Source organism: Aquarana catesbeiana, linkage group LG04 (assembly GCF_042186555.1).
Source record: "Aquarana catesbeiana isolate 2022-GZ linkage group LG04, ASM4218655v1, whole genome shotgun sequence".
Taxonomy (NCBI): domain Eukaryota; kingdom Metazoa; phylum Chordata; class Amphibia; order Anura; family Ranidae; genus Aquarana; species Aquarana catesbeiana.
In genome coordinates, this window is record NC_133327.1 from 686,832,010 (window position 1) to 686,855,297 (window position 23,288).

The window sequence follows — 23,288 nt, forward strand, 5'->3', positions numbered from 1 at the left end:
ATGGCTTCCTCTACGCCGATGACACCCAGATCTATCTCTCCACTCCTCAACTCACCCCCTCGATCTCCTCAAGGATCTCAAACTTACTGAATGACATCTCGGTATGGATGTCACACCACTTTCTTAAACTCAATCTTTCCAAAACTGAGCTTGTTATATTTCCTCCTTCCCGGTCCCCCTCCCCATGACTTTACCATTAAGATCAACAACACAACCATTGGTCCCCCACACATGCCAGGGTGCTGGGTGTAATCCTTGACTCTGACCTATCCTGCAGCCCCCACATCCAATCACTGGCTAACTCCTGCCGCCTTAACCTCCGCAACATCTCCAGAATTCGACCCTTCCTGACTAATGACACCACAGAGCAACTTATTCACTCCTTGATTATTTCTCGCCTTGACTACTGCAACTCTCTCCTTAATGGCCTACCCTTACGCAGGCTATCCCCCCTTCAGTCTATTATGAATGCTGATGCCAGACTAATATGCCTTACTAATCAATCCGTGACTGCTGCCCCTCTCTGCCAATCCCTTTACTGGCTTCCCCTCCCCCACCGTATAAAATTCAGAATGCTAACCACAACATACAAGGCCATCCACAACATTCCCCCCATCTACATCACCAACCTCATCTGCACATATCGCCCAAATTGTCCCCTCCGCTCCTCCTAGGACCTCCTGCTCTCTAGCTCCCTTGTTACCTCCTCCCATGCTCGCCTTCAGGACTTCTCTAGAGTCTCTCCCATCCTCTGGAACTCCCTGCCCCGGTATGTCCGATCAGCCCCTACCCTGTCCACCTTTAGGAGATCCCTGAAAAGTCATTTATTCAGGGAAGCCTATCCCACACCCACCTAACAACTGTCCCCGAGCCACCCCCATCGAATCATTCTCCGCAGCTATTACCTTTTGTACCACCACCCCCTCCCTTTAGAATGTAAGCTCTACGAGCAGGGCCCTCCTGTCCCTTCTGTACTGAACTGTACTGTAATTGTGCTGTCCCCCCTCTACATTGTAAAGCGCTGCGTAAACTGTTGGCGCTATATAAATTGTGTATAATAATAATAATAATAATAACCATTCAGAGTCAACCCAGGAAAAGGTGCAGAGAGCCTACAGATTCCATGCAGATGGTAACCTGCTGGAAGTAGGCGCCAGAATCCCGCGCCATACAGGCCACTGAGCTAAACACTAAGCCGTCCAGCTGGCCTTGATATAAAGACAAGGCCAGAGGCCCAGAAGGAAATATAGGACAAGCAATGTAATAAAAGTTGCCGAAGATCCTAAGCGAGCCGACGGATTAAAGGCATTTGAAGATGGACGACCTATTGAATAAAAGCGTATTTTAGTCGTGCGGCTTTATGGAGTGCGGGGACGCAGACACGTTATCCGAAACATGTCGCCATATAATTTCCGGCTCACCCTCGGGGTCTTGGCACCTAAGAGCCTACCAGCAGATGTTTGTTTCCAGGAACTGGCAGCTGCCCGGCCTTGAAGAAGAATGGTCCCCGTTCCAGCAGTGTGATGGAACCCCGCCGGCGTTGCGTCTCTCTCCCTAATCCTCTGTCAGCCTGCCAGCCCGGCATTGTCAGAGACAATTACTCTCATAAATAGCCCTTAGCACAACAGCCTCCATTTTTATGGGACTTTCAGACCCATTAACGCAGCGGTTCTTCCAAGAAGCGAGAACAAGGAAATGGCCTCTAATTCCAGGGAACCGCAATTCACCATTTTATCACATTTGTGCCAGCCGGCATAATCAGGTTCCCTTTATTTATTTTTCTTCATTTTGATTCTTCCGAAACCCTTTCCATATGGTGAACAGAATTTTTAAAACTCTGTATGTGACATGACCAGGTTAGGATTGGTCCACCCAAAGCTAAGCTTTCTGTCCACATGTTTATGGACTGAGAACCCTCAGTACTGGGAAAGGTTCATCCAGTGCCTAGGGCAAGGATGTGGAATTGCACCCCCCTCACCCACTGCTAATGCATGACATAGAATGGGTGTACCGCTCTGCACCAATTCTCTGCCCCCAATGCTCCAGCTGCGCATGGTTGGCATAGAGTGAGCACTGCACATGCATGGTCAATCGCTTGCTTTCTAGCAGTTAGAAGGTAGTTGCACGTGCACATTGTGTTTTTCATGTCGGTTGTCACAGTGTGACAGGAGATCTGGAGCATGCAGTCAGGGGCCACCCCCTCTCTACCACTGCACCCTGGGCGGCTGCCTCTCTTGCCCACCTCTTGTCCTGGCCCTGAGATCTCTACACCTGGGTTCACATCTCTGCCCACCGCTGACCTTCTGAAGCAGTTTTGCTGGATTTTTCACTTTAACTGATGGTTACGGGTGGACTGGCAACTTCAGAGGAACATGCTTGCCACTGTGGTGCCCGAGACATATAAAAATTATGGATATTTTACCTATGGCTAAAATATCCATTGTGGGTGGACTGGCCTTTTAAGGGCTCCATAGGTTTATGACATAACTCTGCCGTTAACATAGATTTTGTATGTGGCCCCTTCCCACCCAGATACTACTGGTATATTAGCATTGTATGCCAAGTGATTAGCATTGCTAGTACTCAGAGTTCCAATCCCAACATAGAGAGCAATGCCATTACTCCTCCTAACAGTAACCCTCTCTGTAACTCCTAATATTAACACTCCCTGTAACCCCAACAAAAATTGCCCCTGTAACACTAACACTAACCCTCCCTGTAACCCCAAACTAACCTTCCCTGCAATCCTCGCACTAACCTTCTCTATAACCCAACACTAACCCTCCCTGTAACCCCAACACTAACCATCCCCATAACCGCAACACTAAAGCTCCCTGTAATCCTAACACTAATCCTCCCTGTAACCTCAACACTAAGCCTCCCTGTAACCCTAACTCTAACCCGTCCTCCAACCCCAACACTAACCCTTCCTGTAATCCTAACAATAACCTTCCAAGTAACCCCAATACTAAGCCTCCCTGTAACCCCAATACTAACCCTCCCTATAATCCTAACACTAACCCTCCCTGTAACTTCACACTAGCCCTCCCTGTGACCCCAACACCAACCCTCCCCATTTACTTCACACTAGCCCTCCCTGTGACCCCAACACTAACATTCCCTGTAACCCTCACATTAATCCTCCTTGTAACCCTAACACTAATCCTCCCTGTAACCTCAACACTAAGCCTCCCTCGAACCCTAACTATAACCCGTCCTGTAACCCCAACACTAACCCTTCTTGTAATCCCAACAATAACCCTCCCTGTAACCCCAATACTAACCCTCCTTGTAACCCCAATACTAACCTTCCCTGTAACCCCAATACTAACCCTCCCTGTAACCCCAACACTAACCCTCCCTATAATCCTAAAACTAACCCTCCCTGTAACTCCACACTAGCCCTCCCTGTGACCCCAACACCAACCCTCCCCGTTAACTTCACACTAGCCCTCCCTGTGACCCCCAACACTAACACTCCCTGTAACCCTCACATTGACCCTCCCTGTAACCCTAACACTAATCCCCTCTGTAACCCCAACACTAATCCTCCCTGTAATCCCAACAATAACCTTCCAAGTAGCCCCAATACTAACCCTCCCTGTAACTCTAACAATAACCATCCCTGTAATACCCCAAATTTTCAATTTCTGTAGCAGAGGACTTAAAGAGCATATACATTATACACTATTTTTTTTTAATAAAAATATGCAAAGTTTATTATAAAAATATGAAAAACATATATGAAACCATATCCAATATTATGACAAAGGGTTAACATATATATTTCCCATCACTACATGGTAGAGGACATCATGTCACATCTTAGCTCTTGAGCTAAGCTACCATTGTCACCAGCCTGTGACCATGGATTGCTATGGAGAATTTTTTGGCTTCATGATATCAAATGTTTTCTTCTTAGACACACAGTATATAGCCAAGATTGTGTAAACCTGACTATCACACATTCCCCCCATGGCCACTCATTTTGAGTTTCCCACTTTGTGGCTTTATCAGCCTCTACTCTTTTGGGAAGACTTTCCATGAGGTTTTAGAGGCTGTCTGTTGAAATTTGTGCCCGTTTGTGAGGTCAGATTCTGAAGAAGACCTGGTTTGCATGTCAGACCCACGTTGGGCACCAAGAAAAAAACAGACCCGACTTGCAGTTGCCATTAAAATTCATCCGAAAGGGATTTAGTATGGTTGAGGCCAGGGCTCTGTGCAGAACAATATAAAGTTGCTCCACTAACCTGGCCATTAATATGGTGTTGTCTCATCCCTGAACTGTCCCATCCCCGACCTATCCCATCCCACCATTATAACCATTTATATTGAGTTGCCTTTCCCCCTTTGTTGCCAGGAGATTTTGGAGGGTGTCTGTTGGAATTTGTGCCCATTTTATGAGGTCAGGTAGTGATGTTAGCTGAGAAGACCTGATTCACCATCAGTGTTCCTATTCATCCCGAAGGTGTTCAGTAGGGTTGAGGTCAGGGCTCTGTTCAGGTCATTTTTAAAGAAGTGTACTCTGTCTTCTCCCACCACACAAAGTCTGGCTGGGTAGAACATAGAGTAGGTCAAGTGGTGGATCCGAAGCTACCTTTTAACTTCACTGAACTGTACATGTGTCTTCTGAACCTTGGCGGAGAAATCTGGGAAGACCCCCACATGCACGTTGCCAAATGGGATATTACCTTTCTTCCGGGTGAGCCGCAATATGGCGTTGCGGTCTCGGTAGTTTAGAAATTTGCGATAAACGTGCATGAAGGAGCTCTGTTTGGTGGGGGTCTAGCAGCTAGGCGATGGGCTCTCTCCACCACAAATGTGGCCGAGAACACCTCCCTTCCATAGGTGGTGATCAGCAGGGTCTCCAGGAAGGTTGGTGGGTCAGAGCCCTCAGCCCGTTCTGGGAAACCCACAATTGCAACCCCTGAGCCTGTTCTCCATGTCTTCTTGCTTGTCTGTTCAGGTCATTTTAATAGTTTGATTGCTCAAAATGAGTAAAGCCATGGATGGGGGGGGGGGACGGCTGATCGCTCTGCCAAATTCCACAATATTTTAAATCAAGAGTGTGTGCAGACTTAGAAGGACAATCATGGGGTAGAATGGCGAATCCATAAATGTTCATCTCTTTGCAGAACCAGCCTTCCTCTCTCACTATGCTGGACCTGCTCAACGTGGCTCGTGACATCGCAAAGGGCTGCCTGTACCTGGAGGAGAACCACTTCATTCACAGGTAACCAGTCCCGTGATATGGCCAGTAAAGGCCAAGAAGTGCGTGTAAAGTGATCCTTTACAAGTCTCCATAAATAAATCCCTGACATTATCAACATATACAGAACAGGATCCTCTTGTGGGAGTCTTAAACTAAAATGAATTGCAGACGGGATGATGATGGGGGGGGGGGGGGGGGGCTCTTATTGGCTGGTGTGGTTGTGCAGATCTAGGAATTCCCCTGGTGGAGACTACGTACATTCAGCCACGCTGAAGCACATCGCTCAGCCTTAATCGTGTTGTCACTATCAGGAAGCCAGACCAGATGAATGGTGTTCTGCTGACATTGTACAAGTGCATGTAGCTAGGAAGTGTCTGAAAGAGGCCTGAGGAGATCAGCAACACTGATATGGGGAAAAATGAAAAACAAGCATGAACAGTAAAAACCACCATGGCAAAAGTATCGCAGTATGGTGTGTATATATTATATAATATATATATATATATATATATATATATATATATATATATATATATATATATATATATATATATATATATTAATAAATGAATCATATATTATATAATAATAAATAATAATAATAATAATTAATACTGTGTGTGTGTATATATAGATTTGTTTTTTTATATATACACACACACAGTATAATTATTATTAAATTATTATTATATATAATTCATATATATATATATCATAATATATAGTGTGTGTATATATATATGGATAATAATGAATAATATATGATATATATAAAATAATAAATATACTATGTGTGTGTGTGTATGTATATGTGTGTATATATATATATATATATATATATATATATATATATATATTATAGTAATAATAGATTATATAATAAGAATCGAATACTATATTTATACAGTGTATAATATGATATTAAATGAATAATATATGCTATAATAACAATATAATAATCTATGTATACAGTATATAATATGATATTAATAAATGAATAATATATGAATAACGAATAAGTAAAGTAAACTGAGATTGTAAAGCGCGTTGCAAGCTGTCCGTAGATCGCAGCATGGAAGAGTTTAATGGTCGGGAATCGGGATAAGAATCCACATGCGTGTCACTGTACTCTATTGATTGAAGGTGACCTTATTAAAGCAATCAATCACTTCATTTCAGGGACATCGCTGCGAGGAACTGTCTGCTGACATGTCAGGGGCCCGGCAGAATTGCAAAGATCGGCGACTTTGGAATGGCCCGCGACATCTACAGGTAATCTTCCTACAAAGACGTTCTATTCGGGGAAGGAGGTCATATCCTGATATCCGGGGTAGAAAATAAATATTTCCGATCATAATGACCAATTTCATCAAATTTGAAAGGCTGAGCGATGACGTCATAAATGATAATGAACATTCCAAGACTTTACCTGTAAAGAGAACCTGTCATGGCCGGGCTTATAAAGGATCTGATCAGGACAATATAAAAATAATTGAAATCAGTTATTTATTCCCTTTGTAAATTCAGTACAAAGTGTCGACATCAGGGAGTGAGAAGATACATTCCTGCTATCAAATTCCAAATGTTCCCATCAGATTGGACAATGAGGCGAGGTTCAGATCTTTGCGTATCAGCGACATGGGCAAAATCGGGCATTTTTCTGGCACTTTAAATTATTATTATTTTTATTTATTTTTTTTACACTGTACTTTTTTATCACTTTTATTGTTAACATAAGGAATGTAAACATCTCTTATGATAGCAATAGGCAGTGACAGGTCCTCTTTACTGAGACATCTGAGGTCTATTAGACCCCAAATGTCTCCTCTGCCCTTAAAATCTTCGGATTGCACCAAGAACGGAAAGATTGGTATGATCCGATGTTTTTTTACAAACCACTAATGGTTTGTTTACAACCAGAGAAAAACCAGAAGTGATAAAATCCTCGGGCATGTCGGGCGATGTACAGGTTCGTCACCTGGCATTAAGTGGTTGAGATGAAATCTCCTTTCACTTGTGCGACTTGTTCTGCGACTTGGGACTGTAAAGTCACATGACAAGTCATTCTCCATGATTTCCAATGGTACCATTTATATACAGCCGTGCTCATAAGTTTACATACCCTGGCAGAATTTAGGATTTCTTGGCCGTTTTTCAGAGAATATGAATGATAACACAAAAACTTTTCTCTCACTCACGGTTAGTGTTTAGCTGAAGCCATTTATTATCAATCAACTGTGTTTACTCTTTTATATCATAATGGCAACAGAAACTACCCAAATGACCCTGATCAAAAGTTTACATACCCCAGTTCTTAATACCGTGTATTGCCCCCTTTAACATCAATGACAGCTTGAAGTCTTTTGTGGTATTTGTGGATGAGGCTCTTTATCTTCTCAGATGGTAAAGCTGCCCATTCCTCTTGGCAAAAAGCCTCCAGTTCCTGTAAATTCTTGGGCCGTCTTCCATGAACGGCACGTTTGAGATCTCCCCAGAATGGCTCAATGATATTGAGGTCAAGAGACTGATGACCACTCCAGAACCTTCACTTTATTCTGCCGTAGCCAATGACAGGTGGACTTGGCCTTGTGTTTTGGATCATTGTCATGTAGGAATGTCCAAGTACATCCCATGTGCAGCTTCCTGGCTGATGAATGCAAATGTTCCTCCAGTATTTTTTGATAACATACTGCGTTCATCTTGCCATCAATTTTGACCAAATTTCCTGTGACTTTGTAGCTCACACATCCCCAAAACATCAATGATCCACCTCCGTGTTTCACAGTAGGAATGGTGGACCTTTCATCATAGGCCTTGTTGACTCCTCTCCAAATGTAGCGTTTATGGTTGTGGCCAAAAAGCTCAATTTTGGTCTCATCACTCCAAAGGTTTGAGGCTTGTCTCTGTGCTGTTTGGCGTATTGTAAGTGGGATACTTTGTGGCATTTGCGTAGTAATGGTTTTCTTCTGGCGACTCGACCATGCAGCCCATCTTTCTTCAAGTGTCTCCTTTTTGTGCCTCTTGAAACAGCCACGCCACATGTTGTCAGAGAGTCCTGTATTTCACCTGAAGTTATTTGTGGATTTTTCTTTGCATCCCAAACAATTTTCCAGGCAGTTCTGGCTGAAATTTTAGTTGGTCTACCTGACCGTGGTTTGGTTTCAACAGAACTCCTCATTTTCCACTTCTTGATTAGAGTTTGAACACTGCTGATTGGCATTCTCAATTCCTTGGATATCTTTTTATATCCCTTTCCTGTTTTATACAGTTCAACTACCTTTTCCCGCAGATCCTTTGACAATTCTTTTGCTTTCATCATGACTCAGAATACAAAAACGTCAGTGCAGTACTGGATGAAAGATGCAAGGGTCTGTCAGGAGTCCAGAAACTCATTGACCTTTTATACACACACACTAATTACAAGCAAACATATCACAGGTGAGGATGGTTACCTTTAATAGCCATTCAAACCCCTTTGTGTCAACTTGTGTGCATGTTATCAGGCCAAAATCACCGGGGTATGTAAACTTTTGATCAGGGTCATTTGGATAGTTTCTGTTGTCATTTATGATTTTAAAAGAGTAAACACAGTTCATTGATAATAAATGGCTTCAGCCAAACACTAACCATGGGGGAAAGAAAAGTTTTTGTGTTATCATTCATATTCTCTGCAAAATGGCCAAGAAATCATAAATTCTGCCGGGGTATGTAAACTTATGAGCACAACTGTATGTGCCGACTTCAAAGTAGTCCCTCTACTACTTTGGTCCGACTTTGATGCGAGTTGAGGTCCACAGACCTAAAGTTTGCACAGCCATTCCCTGAATTTGTTGCAAAATCTCAGCCAAAAAAATCACGGCAAAATCGCTCGACTTTCAAGTCACAGCGGTGTGAAAGGGGCAAGATTTTCCTGTTCGTGTTGTAATGAATGAAGAATGTTGGTATCTCGTTCCTCAGGGCCAGTTACTACAGGAAGGGAGGGTGCGCCATGCTGCCGGTGAAGTGGATGCCCCCCGAGGCCTTCATGGAAGGAATATTCACATCCAAGACTGACACCTGGTAAGTCCATTATTTCATTGAGGGGAAAAAAGTATTTGATCCCCCGCTGGATCCTTTCTGATCCCCCTTGTGTGCGGAGTATATTTGCAGCGTAATAACCTTTTGCTGGTTCGGTGTAATTCATTTCCGCCTATAGGGGGGGCTACATTGACCTAGAGCAGCGATGGCAAACCTTGGCCACCCCCAGATGTTTTGGAACTACATTTCCCATGATGCTCAACTACACTGCAGAGTACATGAGCATCATGGGAAATGTAGTTCCAAAACATCTGGGGGTGGCCAAGGTTCCCCATCACTGACCTGCTATTCTATTATTTTATATTCTATTCTATGCTGTTTTATTCTATTCTATTGTTGTATTTTATTGTTTTATTTTCTATTCTATTATTTTATATTCTATAAAGAAGCCTAAGTAGGAATTGGCCTTTTATTTTACTTTTATATCTCACATTATTTATTGTAATATGTTTCCATTTCTAATTCAAATTCATTTTCAAACTGAAATTTGGATAATTAGTTTTGTTATAATATATTTTGGATTCAGTGAAATTTGTTACTGTTGTGATTCGGAAATTCCGATGCATCCGAATCTCCGAATAGTGAGAATTTCATCCGAATTTCAATTTGATATTGAAATGAATTGCACTATTGTCTAATAATGAGTGGGGTGTCTTCTTATTTCTGTCCTCTCCTCTCTCCTCCCTCTGCAGGTCTTTCGGGGTTTTGCTGTGGGAGATTTTCTCATTGGGATACATGCCGTACCCCAGTAAGAGCAACCAGGAGGTGCTGGAATTTGTCACAAGCGGAGGAAGGATGGATCCGCCCAAAAACTGCCCTGGCCCCGTGTACGAGTCCAAATATCTTATTTATTACCCTCCAGACAGCTTGTGCTTGGAGTTCAGACTCCTTATATGGACTTTCAGTAAGCCCACCCAGGGCTTAGCCTAATCCCACCCCAACCCCATCCCTCGAGGCTCCCCATGCTGTATGTTTTGCTATACATTTTTTTTTTACATTTTTTTACATTTTCATATTTTTTTCCCCTTTTTTTTTTTTTTTTTTAGATTTTCATATATTTTTTTATTATATATATATATATATATATATATATATATATATATATATATATATATATATATATATATATATATAATTTTACATTTTCTTTCTTTCTTACTTTTTTTTAAATTTTCATATATAATTTTTTTTTAGATTTCACTATATATATATATTTTTTTTTTTTTTTTTTTTTTACTTTTTTTTAGATTTTCATTTTTTTTCTCTTTTTTTTACATTTTCATATATATTATATATATTTTACTTTTTTTAGATTTTCATTTTTTTTTTCTTTTTTCCTTTTTTGTAGATTTTTATATATATATATATATATATATATATATATATATATATATATATATTACTTTTGTTTTTTTAGATTTTCATATATATTTTTTTTTTACATTTTTTTGCCCTGTTGGGATTTGGGGTGCTTTGGTGAAAGATCAAGGGTCTAAACATAACCCCTGGTGTCTCACTTTTGGGACAGAGAGCCAACCAATTCCACCAATAGTTCCAAGGCTGACGCATTTTGCAGCTTGAACTGCTGCTTCTTCAGGGTTCCGAAATGCAAAAATGTCGCAACTTTCAACAGCAAGCAGATATTTGGTATGGGGTGGGTGATTTGTACAAGGGAGTTATTGACTGAGATCGGTTTTGCTGCGGGTTGGTGTTTGCGGCCTTGGTCTCTTCCGTGTGTGGTCAAGTGCTTTGATGCCATCCACCCCACCTTTTTCTTTTTTTTTGGGATGGGGTAAGGTCGTCCTCTTCGTTGGTGGCGCTCTGATGGTGTTTATTCATACCAAATGTCTACTTGCTGTTGAAACATTTTCGCATTTGGTCCCTGAAGAAGCAGCGGTTCAAGCTGCGAAACACGTTGGTTTGAAACTTGAATGCCCAAGCAAATTATTATATGGACTATGTGTTAGTCTTTTTAGCACTGAATGGTGTATCACTTGTATAATGTTTTGGGAACTTGAGGAAGAATATCAATAGAACGGGCTGTCATCAATAAAATGTGTTCTTTTATACTCCTTAATTGTGTTATTGTTGCCTCTGGTGCTGGGATCAGTTGGTTACTTAATGGATAGCTATTCTGGGACGTGGCACTCTACAAGTTCTCCCCGGGATATGGTCGGTTATTTTATTTTTGTACTATATTTCCTAATTCAAGCTAGTCATGTAACACCTGAGTCTTATTCCAGCTCACCCCTTCCCTGGCCTGGGGGCAGTCCCCTACTGACGTTGACACCGCACAGCTATCTGGTTCAATGCACTATAAATTGGGGCAACGCGGTGCCGCCCCCCCCCCCCCCCAGGGGGTGGAGTCATGACACCCTGCATTCATTGGATGTCCTCAGACTACCTTCTTAAATTACACTAGAAAACTGAGGACATCTTGTGGTCAAACAGTAGTATTGTTAGGGACGGCTTCCCGAGCTGCTTTCTTTTTTGTACTCCATTCTTTTCTTTTCTTATCCTTTTATTTTCTGTTCTATTCTATACTATTTTATTATTTTCTGTTGTATTCTATTCTATTCTTTTATTTTATATTCTATTCTGTTTTATTCTATTTTTTATGTTCTATTCAATTTTTTTCTCTATACTGTTTTTTTCCATTCTATTTTTTTATTTTATTTTCTATTCTTTCATTTTATATTTCAATCTTTTTTTGTTATTCTATTCTTTTCTTTTATATTCTATTTAATTATTTTAATTGATATTCTAGTCTGTTTTATTCTTTTATTTTATATTCTATTATTATCTTTTATATTCTGTTCTGTTCTAGTCTTTTATTTTATATTCTATGCTGTTTTTTTCTATTCTTTTATTATATATTATATATTTTTTATATACTGTTTTTATTCTATTCTATTTTTTAAATGTTTTTTCTATTCTTTCATTTTATATTTTATCCTTTTTTATTCTTTTCTATTATTTTATTTTATATTTTATTCTGTTTTATTATTTTCTATTCTTTTATTTTATATTCTATGCTGTTATATTCTATTATTTTATTTTATATGTTATTATTTTATTTTATTATTTTATTTTATATTCTGATATATTTTTTTTTCTATACTCTTTTATTCTATTATTTTTTTTATTTTTTTTTCTATTCTTTGATTTTATATTATATCCTTTTTTATCCTATTCTATTTTATTCTTTTTTTATATTCTGTTCTGTTGTATTCTTTTCTATTCATTTATTTTATATTATTTTCTTTTATATTTGGTTCTTTTCTATTATTTTATATTCTATAATGTTTTATTCTGTTCTATTCATTATTTTATATTCTGATTTATTCTATTCTTTTATTTTCTATTCTATTTATTCTATTCTATTCTATTCTATTCTAACTCTCACTTTAACTAAAAAAAATTGCCTGGAGTCTGGATTTAATGATATCTGTCAGAATGTTGTGGGTGAAATTTTTCAGTGTTTGTTCTCATTTAAACTGCAGCTATCGTATCATGACGCAGTGCTGGCAGCACCAACCTGAAGACCGTCCTCAGTTTTCCATGGTCTTGGAAAGAGTTGACTACTGCACACAGGTACGGCTGGGGAGAAAAAAGAGCGCACAAAATATAATAAAAAGTAAAAAGTACACACAGTGAGGGGGAAAAAAATGATTTGCTCCCCTGCAGATTGTGTAAGTTTGCCCACTTACAAAGAAATGAAGAGTCTATAATTTATATCATAGGTGTATTTTATATAATAGAGACAGAATATCAACTAAAAATCCAGAAAAAACACACAATACAAATGTTATAAATGGAGTTGCAGGTCAGGGAGTAAAATAAATATTTGATCCCCTACCAACCAACAATAATTCTGCTCCCCCACAGACTGGCTACAGGAGGTGCTCTTGTGAGACACAGATTAGTCCTGTCAATGTAAGAAGGTTCTCCTAACGACAACTCGTTATGTGTATAAAAGACACCTGTCCATAGAATCTCTTTCTTCCAATCAATCCTCACCATCATGGGGAAGACCAAAGATCTGTCAGAGGGCGTCAGGGACAAGATTGTAGACCTGCACAAGGCTGGAATGGGCTACAAGACCATCAGCAAGAAGCTTGGTGAGAAGGAGACAACTGTTGGAGTGATAATTTGCAAATAAAAGAAATACAAAATAACCATCAATCGCCCTCGGTCTGGAGCTCCCATGCGAGATTTCTCCTCATGGGGTGAGGATGGTCATGGGAAAAGTGAGGGATCAGCCCAGAACTACACGGGAGGAGCTTGTGAAGGATCTCAAGGGAGTTGGGACCACAGTCACCAAACAAACCATTGGTAACACAATACACCACCATGGATTGAAATCCTGCAGCGCCTGCAAGGTCCCCTCCTCAAGAAGACACATGTAGAGGCCCATCTGAAGTTTGCCAATGAACATCTAAATGATTCAGAGAAGGATTGGGAGAAAGTGCTGTGGTCAGATGAGACCAAAATCAAGCTCTTCGGCATTAACTCGACTCGCTGTGTTTGGAGGAAGAAAAATGCTGACTATGACCCTAAGAACACCATCCCTACAGTCACACACGGAGGTGGAAACATGATGCTTTGGGGCTGTTTCTCCGCTAAAGGTACAGGTTGACTTTGCCGCATTGAGGGGCCAATGGACGGGGCCATGTATTGTAAAATCTTGAATGAGAACCTTCTTCCCTCAGCCAGAACACTGAAGATGGGTCTGGGATGGGTCTTCCAGCATGACAATGACCCAAAAACATACCCCCAAGGCAACAAAGTAGTGGCTCAAGAAGAAGCACATTAGGTTCATGGAGTGGCCTAACCAGTCTCCAGACCTTAATCCTATAGAAAATTTTATGGAGGGAGCTAAAACTTTGAGTTGCCAAGAGACAGCTAAGAAACCTCAAGGATTTAGAGAAAATCTGTAAAGAAGAGTGGAGAAAAATCCCTCCTGAGATGTGTGCAAACCTGGTCACCACCTACAAGAAACGTCTGACCTCTGTGCTTGCCTCTGTGGTTTCTCCACCAACTACTAAGTCATGTTTTGCTTGGGGATCAAATACTTATTTTACTCAGTAAACTGCAACTCCATTTATAACATTTGTATTGTGTGTTTTTTCTGGATTTTTGGTTGATATTCTGTCTCTTTCATATAAAATACACCTATGATAAAAATTATAGACCCTTCATTTCTTTGTAAGTGGGGCAAACGTACACAATCTGCAGGGGACAAAATCATTCTTTCCCCCCACATGTATAATATAATAATATAAGTAAATGTTTCCACTTTCATGACATTCCCTTATACTGCCCATAGGTTGGAGTGGGATGTCCCACAATAGGTGTGATGGTCAGGTGTCCTCAGACTTTGGACATATAGTTGATAGACATTATGGCTCATGTATAAGATAATTCACACTGAGATAGATCAGTCTTGGTGTCACTTGGGGGGCAGAAGTCTCGATGAATGGTATTTGCCCTCGGCTTATTTCATACAGCGATGGTGAGAGGCAGGGATGGACTGGCCATCGGGACTACCGGGAGATTCCCGGTGGGCCGATGGCTCAGTCTGGGCCACTTTCACTTTCAGGCGCATCTGCGGTGCGCGGCGATCTACCCGTCAACTGCCAACAGCTGGCGCCTGACGGGTAGATCGAGATTAGCCAGCATGCAGAGTAGCGCAGGGAGCTTCTGTAGTAATAAGTTCTCTCTCGTGTCATCACGCTGTTCTCCGGCGGCCCCGCCCCCTCCTCTCTTCTCGTCTATACCAATTGGCTTGTAGGATCATCTGGTATAGACAAGAAGAGAGGAGGGGGCGGGGCCGCCGGAGAACAGCGTGATGACACGAGAGAGAACTTATTACTACAGAAGCTCCCTGCGCTACTCTGCATGCTGGCTAGTAAGACCCCACAATGTGCCCTGATGATGTGCTATGTGCCCCGCTATGTGCCCCATCATGTGCCCCGCTATGTGCCCCATCATGTGCCCCGATGTGCTATGTGCCCCATCACCCCATCATGTGCCCCATCATGTGCCCCGATGTGCTATGTGCCCCATCACCCCATCATGTGCCCCATCATGTGCCCCGATGTGCTATGTTCCCCATCATGTGCCCTGATGTGCTATGTGCCCCATCATGTGCCCCGATGTGCTATGTGCCCCATCATGTGCCCTGATGTGCTATGTGCCCCATCATGTGCCCTGATGTGCTATGTGCCCCATCATGTGCCCCGAGCCCTGATGTGCCCCATGCCCTGATGTGCCCCGATGTGCCACGTGCCCTAATGTGCCATGTAGCCTGATGTGCCCCATAATGTGCCCTGATGTGCCCCATCATGTGCCCTGAAGTGCCCCATCATGTGCCCTGATGTGCCATAATGTGCCCTGATGTGCCATGTGCCCCGTGCCCTAATGTGCCATGTGGCCTGATGTGCCATGTGCCCCATAATGTGCCCCATCATGTGCCCTGATGTGCCATGTGCCCTGTGCCCTGATGTGCTATGTGCCCTGATGTGCCCCATGCCCTGATGTGCGATGTGCACCATAATGTGCCATGTGCCCCATCATGTGCCCTGATGTGCCATAATGTGCCCTGATGTGCCCCGTGCGCTGATGTGCCATAATGTGCCCTGATGTGCCATGTGGCCTGATGTGCCCCGTGCCCTGATGTGCCATGTGCCCTGATGTGCCATGATGTGCCATTTGCCCTGATGTGCCCCGTGCCCTGATGTGCCCCGTGCCCTGATGTGCCATGTGCCCTGATGTGCTATGTGCCCCGTGCCCTGATGTGCCACGTGCCCTGATGTGCTATGTGCCCCGTGCCCTGATGTGCCACGTGCCCTGATGTGCTATGTGCCACGTGCCCTGATGTGCCACGTGCCCTGATGTGCTATGTGCCCTGATGCGCCCTGATGTGCTTTGCCCTGATGTCCTGTGCCCTGATGTCCTGTGCCCCGGTGTGCTGTGCCTCAATGTCGTGTGCTCTGATGTTCTGTGCCCTGATGTGCTGTGTCCTGATGTGCTATACCCTGATGTACTGTGCCCTGATGTGTTGTGCCCTATTAGCTGATGTGCTGGGCTCTGTACCCTGATGTGCTGTGCACTGTACCCTGATATGTTGTGCCCTGTACGCTGATGTAATGGGCACTGTACCCTGATATGTTGTGCCCTGTATGCTGATGTAATGGGCACTGTACCCTGATATGTTGTGCCCTGTACGCTGATGTGCTGGGCACTGTACCCTGATATGTTGTGCCCTGTACGCTGATGTGCTGGGCACTGTACCCTGATATGTTGTGCCCTGTACGCTGATGTACTGGGCACTGTACCCTGATATGTTGTGCACTGTACGCTGATGTACTGGGCACTGTACCCTGATATGTTGTGCACTGTACGCTGATGTACTGGGCTCTGTACCCTGATGTGCTGTGCCCTGTACCCTGATGTGCTGTACCCTGATGTGCTGTGCCCTGATGTGCCTTGTGCCCTGATGTGTTGTGCCCTGATGTGCCTTGTGCCCTGATGTGCTGGGCTCTGTACCCTGATGTGGCCTGATGTACCGTGCCCTGATGTGTTGTGCCCTGGGCCGGTCTGGATGAAGTCCAGGGCCACATTTTTGTCCCAGTCCAGCCCTGGTGAGAGGTGGATGGTCTCTGCCGCCCCATAGCTGGAATGAACTATCTGACGGGACTATGGATAGAAGGTCAATGGCGGGATCAGTAGGTGAACACCGGGAGTAGCTGCAGGTGAGGATAAAGCTCAGTCAGAAGAGACGTCTCGGCTGAATCGTCTGCGGATCAGAAGCTCCGTTCTCAGGGCCGGATAATCTTCATGGTGGAGCGCCGTGTCTCCTCTCTCTGGTTTTATATTGGAGGTGTGGGAACCAGATGAGCTATGATTTATGATTGCCTTCAAGATTGATTGGTCTCTGCTCCGGGTTTTTGAGTAGTCCTGTTGGTGCAAAAACCTATAAATGATAAATGGTTTGTTCCCGGCATATGCAGGCGGATGAGATAATACATTGTAAGGTCAACGGTTAGTGGACCCCTGAGCCCCCTGAGCTTATTGGACATCCCATTCTGAAACCCCATGCTCATTGATTTGGAGTGTTGCCCCCCCCCCTCCATTAATATGAAGTTGCTCCCCCCAATGGTCATTTATATGGAGTTGCCCCCCCCCCTTCCGATCGTCATCATTTTGGAGTTGCCACTCTCTCCCCATTCCCATTAATAGGGAGTCTCCCCCCCCATGGTCATTAATATCAAGTTGCCCCCCTACAATGGTCATTTAAATGGAGCCCCCCCATAGTCATTAATATGGAATTGCCCCCCTTCCCTCATGGTCATTAATATGGAGTTGCCCCCCCCTTCAAGGCCATTAATATGGAGTTGCCCCCCCTCTCCCCATGGCGATTTATATGAAGTTGCCTCCCCTCCCCTTATGGCTATTAATATGGAGTTTCCCCTCCCCCCCACATGGTTATTAATATAGATTTGCCCCCATTCCCCCATTACCATCAATATGGAGTTGCCCCCTACTCCATGGTCATTAATATAGAGTTGCCCCTCTCCCCCCCCCCCCATGGCCAATATTATGGAGTTGCCCCACTTCCCCCATGGCCATTATTATGGAATTGCCTCCGCCCCCCCCAAGATCATTAAAATGGAGTTGCGCCACGATGGCCAGTAATATGAAGTTGCCCCTCCCCTTATCCATTAATATGGGTTTGCCCCCCTTCCCCATGACCATTAATATGCAGTTGCCCCCCCTCCACCATGGCCATTAATATGGAATTGCCCCCTTCTCTTTCCATGGCCATTATTATGGAATTGTCTCTGCCCCCCCATGATCATTAAAATGGAGTTGCAAAAGAAAATATTAAAGGACTAATGCGCACAACCCAATTCTCACAGGATCAAGGGTAATAAACAAAGAAAAGCTGCCTACATATGAGGTGGCCTCACCCACCCTGCATAAATATCGTATTAAAAGATCAAAGTTATGTGGCGCTAGTCTATGTATATCAATAAAATGCTTCCTAGCTGCTCAATAATAAAACTCTCAATATGCAATAAACGCTTTATCCATTAGGGGGCAGTGAAAGCAACAAGCTGTAAGGTCCTGGTGATTACAACACAATATTAAATATCATCTAGTACCAGTGTACGTGAAAAACGTGACTAAGTGCTAACAACACCCGGTCATACGAAGTAAATAAATGTATGCTCCCTCAAATTGTGTTATCCAATGATGTGAAATGCTCTTCAAAACAATATGTGATGAAAACTAAACTGAAATGTGAAATGCAACACTATCTCACATACAAATGCAACACTATAACATATAATAATGACCGTGATCAAGTGCAAAAACTTGTGACATAAATGCACCAACGTGCATATTGATCCAATTCTAAAAGTGAGTTCCCAGAGTCCAACTCCTCTCCCAAAACAACAACAAATGAATGGAAAAAATATATAAATATAGTACAAAATAGTGAAAATGGTGACAGTAAATAATAATAATAAATAATAAACAAGTCCACAATAATGATGCTTCATGCAATGTGATTCAAAGTGTCCATATAGACGGTTGATATCAGTAGCCCTTAGCGTGACTTAATGCTGGATTCATGCAATAAGACGGACTGGTGCAGCACACAGGTGTTTCCCCCAGCCTCTCACCTCCAGCAGCGGCCCCCAGTGGGCCAAGTCAGGCCAGCGGTTAGTAATCCTCTGTGTGTGATGGTACTCCAGCAGCCGTCCCCCTCTTCCTACAGATGTATCTGGGTCGAGTTCTCTAGCAAATCACCAGCGCTCCCAAAATAACAATGAAGAAGGAGATGCTCCCATAGTGAAGTAATTCCAATACACATTTATTAAAAAGTAGTAACTTACATTAAAATCAAAAGATGTCAGCGAAAATAACAATGAACACACTCTGGCTTCCGGGTACGGCCGTTCCCAGGAAGCGTCGGCACCTGGCTCCTCCTACCCTGACGCGTTGCGTCACACCCACGTGACTTTTGGGAGCGCTGGTGATTTGCTAGAGAACTCGACCCAGATACATCTGTAGGAAGAGGGGGACGGCTGCTGGAGTACCATCACACACAGAGGATTACTAACCGCTGGCCTGACTTGGCCCACTGGGGGCCGCTGCTGGAGGTGAGAGGCTGGGGGAAACACCTGTGTGCTGCACCAGTCCGTCTTATTGCATGAATCCAGCATTAAGTCACGCTAAGGGCTACTGATATCAACCGTCTATATGGACACTTTGAATCACATTGCATGAAGCATCATTATTGTGGACTTGTTTATTATTTATTATTATTATTTACTGTCACCATTTTCACTATTTTGTACTATATTTATATATTTTTTCCATTCATTTGTTGTTGTTTTGGGAGAGGAGTTGGACTCTGGGAACTCACTTTTAGAATTGGATCAATATGCACGTTGGTGCATTTATGTCACAAGTTTTTGCACTTGATCACGGTCATTATTATATGTTATAGTGTTGCATTTGTATGTGAGATAGTGTTGCATTTCACATTTCAGTTTAGTTTTCATCACATATTGTTTTGAAGAGCATTTCACATCATTGGATAACACAATTTGAGGGAGCATACATTTATTTACTTCGTATGACCGGGTGTTGTTAGCACTTAGTCACGTTTTTCACGTACACTGGTACTAGATGATATTTAATATTGTGTTGTAATCACCAGGACCTTACAGCTTGTTGCTTTCACTGCCCCCTAATGGATAAAGCGTTTATTGCATATTGAGAGTTTTATTATTGAGCAGCTAGGAAGCATTTTATTGATATACATAGACTAGCGCCACATAACTTTGATCTTTTAAAATGGAGTTGCGCCACCATGGCCATTAATATGCAGTTGCCCCCCTCCCCCATGGTCATTAATATGGAGTTGCCCCACCATGGCCATTAATGTGAAGTTGCCCCCCCATGCTTATTAATATGGAGTTGCCCCCCCCCCCATATGGCCATTAATATAGAGTTGCTCCCTCCATAGCCATTTATATAAAGTTGCCCCTCCCCACCCCTTATGGCCTTTAATATGGAGTTGCATCTTCCCCATGGCCATTAATGTATAGTTGCCCCCCTCCCCCCCATGGCCATTAATGTATAGTTGCCCCCCTCCCCCCCATGGCCATTGATTTATAGTTGCTCCCTCCATATTTAAAGTTACTCCCTCCCTCCCCTCCTCTCCTCCCTTTATGGCCATTAATATGGAATTGCCCCCTCCCCTCATAGTTATTAATATGGAATTGCCCCCTCCCCTCATAGTTATTAATATGGAGTTGTCCCCTCCCCCTATGGCCCTTCCATTTCCATGTCCATCACTATAGAATCCCCCCCCCCCAATGATCACCCCATGATCATTAAAATGGAGTTGCCCCACCATGGCCAATAATATAAAGTTGCCCCTCCCCCATGTTCATTAATAAGGGGTTGCCCCCCTCCCCCATGGCCATTAATATGTAGTCGGCCCCCTTTGTAGCTAAAACATCCGTCACTCTTCTGGGAAAACTTTCCGTAAGATTTTGGGGGGTGTCCGTGGGAATTGGTGCCCATTTGTGAGGTCATCTACTTCCTGGACCGAGATCCTGGTGCCTGTGCAGTTCTTGGCTGTGCTTACAAAAGTACAAAGTTACAATGTACAGTCTGATCACTGGAGGGGGACTGAGAAAATGCCTCTCCTGCCTGCAGCAGACTAATGACATCATCTCAGCCAAAGCCAAATTCACTGACTGAATTTAATGATACAAGGTGGAGCTTTTCTGAAAAATGATCCTGTACTGTACGTTGTGACCTACTGCTGTATATAGTGACCTACTGCTGTATATAGTGACCTACTGCTGTATATAGTGACCTACTTCTGTATATAGTGACCTACTTCTGTATATAGTGACCGGTTGCTGTACATAGTGACCTACTGCTGTATATAGTGACCTACTTCTGTATATAGTGACCTACTTCTGTATATAGTGACCGGTTGCTGTACATAGTGACCTACTTCTGTATATAGTGACCTACTTCTGTATATAGTGACCTACTTCTGTATATAGTGACCTACTGCTGTATATATTGACCGGTTGCTGTACATAGTGACCTACTTCTGTATATAGTGACCTACTGCTGTATATATTGACCGGTTGCTGTACATAGTGACCTACTTCTGTATATAGTGACCTACTTCTGTATATAGTGACCTACTGCTTTATATAGTGACCGGTTGCTGTACATAGTGACCGGTTGCTGTACAGTATATAGTGACCTGTTGTATATAGTGACCTATTGCTGTACAGTGTATAGTGACCTGTTGTATTTAGTGACCTGTTGTATATAGTGACCTGTTGCTGTACATTGTGACATGTTGCTGTAAAAATTGACCTATTGCTGTATATAGTGACCTTTTGCTGTACATGGTGACCTATTGCTGTACATTGTGACCTGTTGCTGTAAAAAGTGACCTGTTGCTGTAAAAAGTGACCTGTTGCTGTATATAGTGACATATTGCTGTATATAGTGGCCTATTGCTGTATATAGTGACCTATTGCTGTATATAGTGACCTATTGTATGTAGTGGCCTATTGCTGTATTAAGTGGCCTATTGCTGTATTAAGTGGCCTATTGCTGTATATAGTGGCCTATTGCTGTATATAGTGACCTGTTGCTGTATATAGTGACCTATTGCTGTATATAGTGACCTGTTGCTATATGTAATAGCCTAGTGCTGTATATAGTAACCTATTGCTGTATATAGTGACCTATTGTATGTAGTGGCCTATTGCTGTATATAGTGGCCTGTTGTTGTATATAGTGGCCTGTTGCTGTACATTGTGACCTGTTGCTGTATATAGTGACCTGTTGCTGTACATTGTGACCTGTTGCTGTATATAGGGGCCTGTTGCTGTATATAGGGGCCTGTTGCTGTATATAGTGACCTATTGCTGTATATAGTGACCTGTTGTTGTATGTAATGGCCTATTGCTGTATATAGTGACCTGTTGCTGTATGTAATGGCCTAGTGCTGTATATAGTGACCTATTGCTGTATATAGTGACCTATTGTATGTTGTGGCCTATTGCTGTATATAGTGGCCTGTTGTTGTATATAGTGGCCTGTTGTATATAGTGGCCTGTTGTTGTATATAGTGGCCTGTTGTTGTATATAGTGGCCTGTTGTATATAGTGGCCTGTTGTTGTATATAGTGGCCTGTTGTATATAGTGGCCTGTTGCTGTACATTGTGACCTGTTGCTGTATATAGTGACCTGTTGCTGTACATTGTGACCTGTTGCTGTATATAGTGACCTGTTGCTGTATATAGGGGCCTGTTGCTGTATATAGTGACCTATTGCTGTATATAGTGACCTGTTGCTGTATATAGTGACCTGTTGTTGTATGTAATGGCCTATTGCTGTATATAGTGACCTGTTGTTGTATGTAATGGCCTATTGCTGTATATAGTGACCTATTGTATGTAGTGGCCTATTGCTGTATATAATGGCCTATTGCTGTATATAGTGACCTGTTGCTGTACATAATGACATGTTAGTGATGAATTCCTGTAGACTTCTAAAGTTACTAAGAGCTTCATTTTAACATTTCTGCCAGCTGGACTAATAGCCATATATATATACATATATATACTGTATGTAGGTCAGACTTGCACATCCCCCGCCCGGCGTGTTTCAATCTTCCCATCGTATTGATCGAGAGGCCGGATCTACAGAAAGATCTGCACAACTCAGAGAGACGTTTGTCTGATCCGGACCCCGGTGACCCCGATCAGAAACATTCCGCGTTCTATCAAAGAACCGCGCCGGATTATCGGAGACTCTAAAGCATCGCAGCCCCGGGACGGCGGCCAACAGACGCGCGTGGCGGGCAGACAATTACAAATCAATTAATGCCGGCATTTCATTAACCTCCGGCGGGATCATCTGTTGTTTAATTAAG

The 23,288-nt window shown here is 42.7% G+C and overlaps 1 protein-coding gene across 1 annotated transcript in view; it reads left to right on the forward strand.

The window, feature by feature from the left end:
* The window catches only part of ALK (ALK receptor tyrosine kinase), a gene marked incomplete in the record, with an annotated part of 645,074 nt that overhangs the window by 600,741 nt on the left and 21,045 nt on the right, over positions 1–23,288 (forward strand). The window contains 5 exon segments of the mRNA XM_073628762.1: positions 5,136–5,233; positions 6,392–6,484; positions 9,170–9,271; positions 9,982–10,116; positions 12,793–12,883. Of these exon segments, the coding sequence (XP_073484863.1) occupies positions 5,136–5,233; positions 6,392–6,484; positions 9,170–9,271; positions 9,982–10,116; positions 12,793–12,883 (519 nt within the window).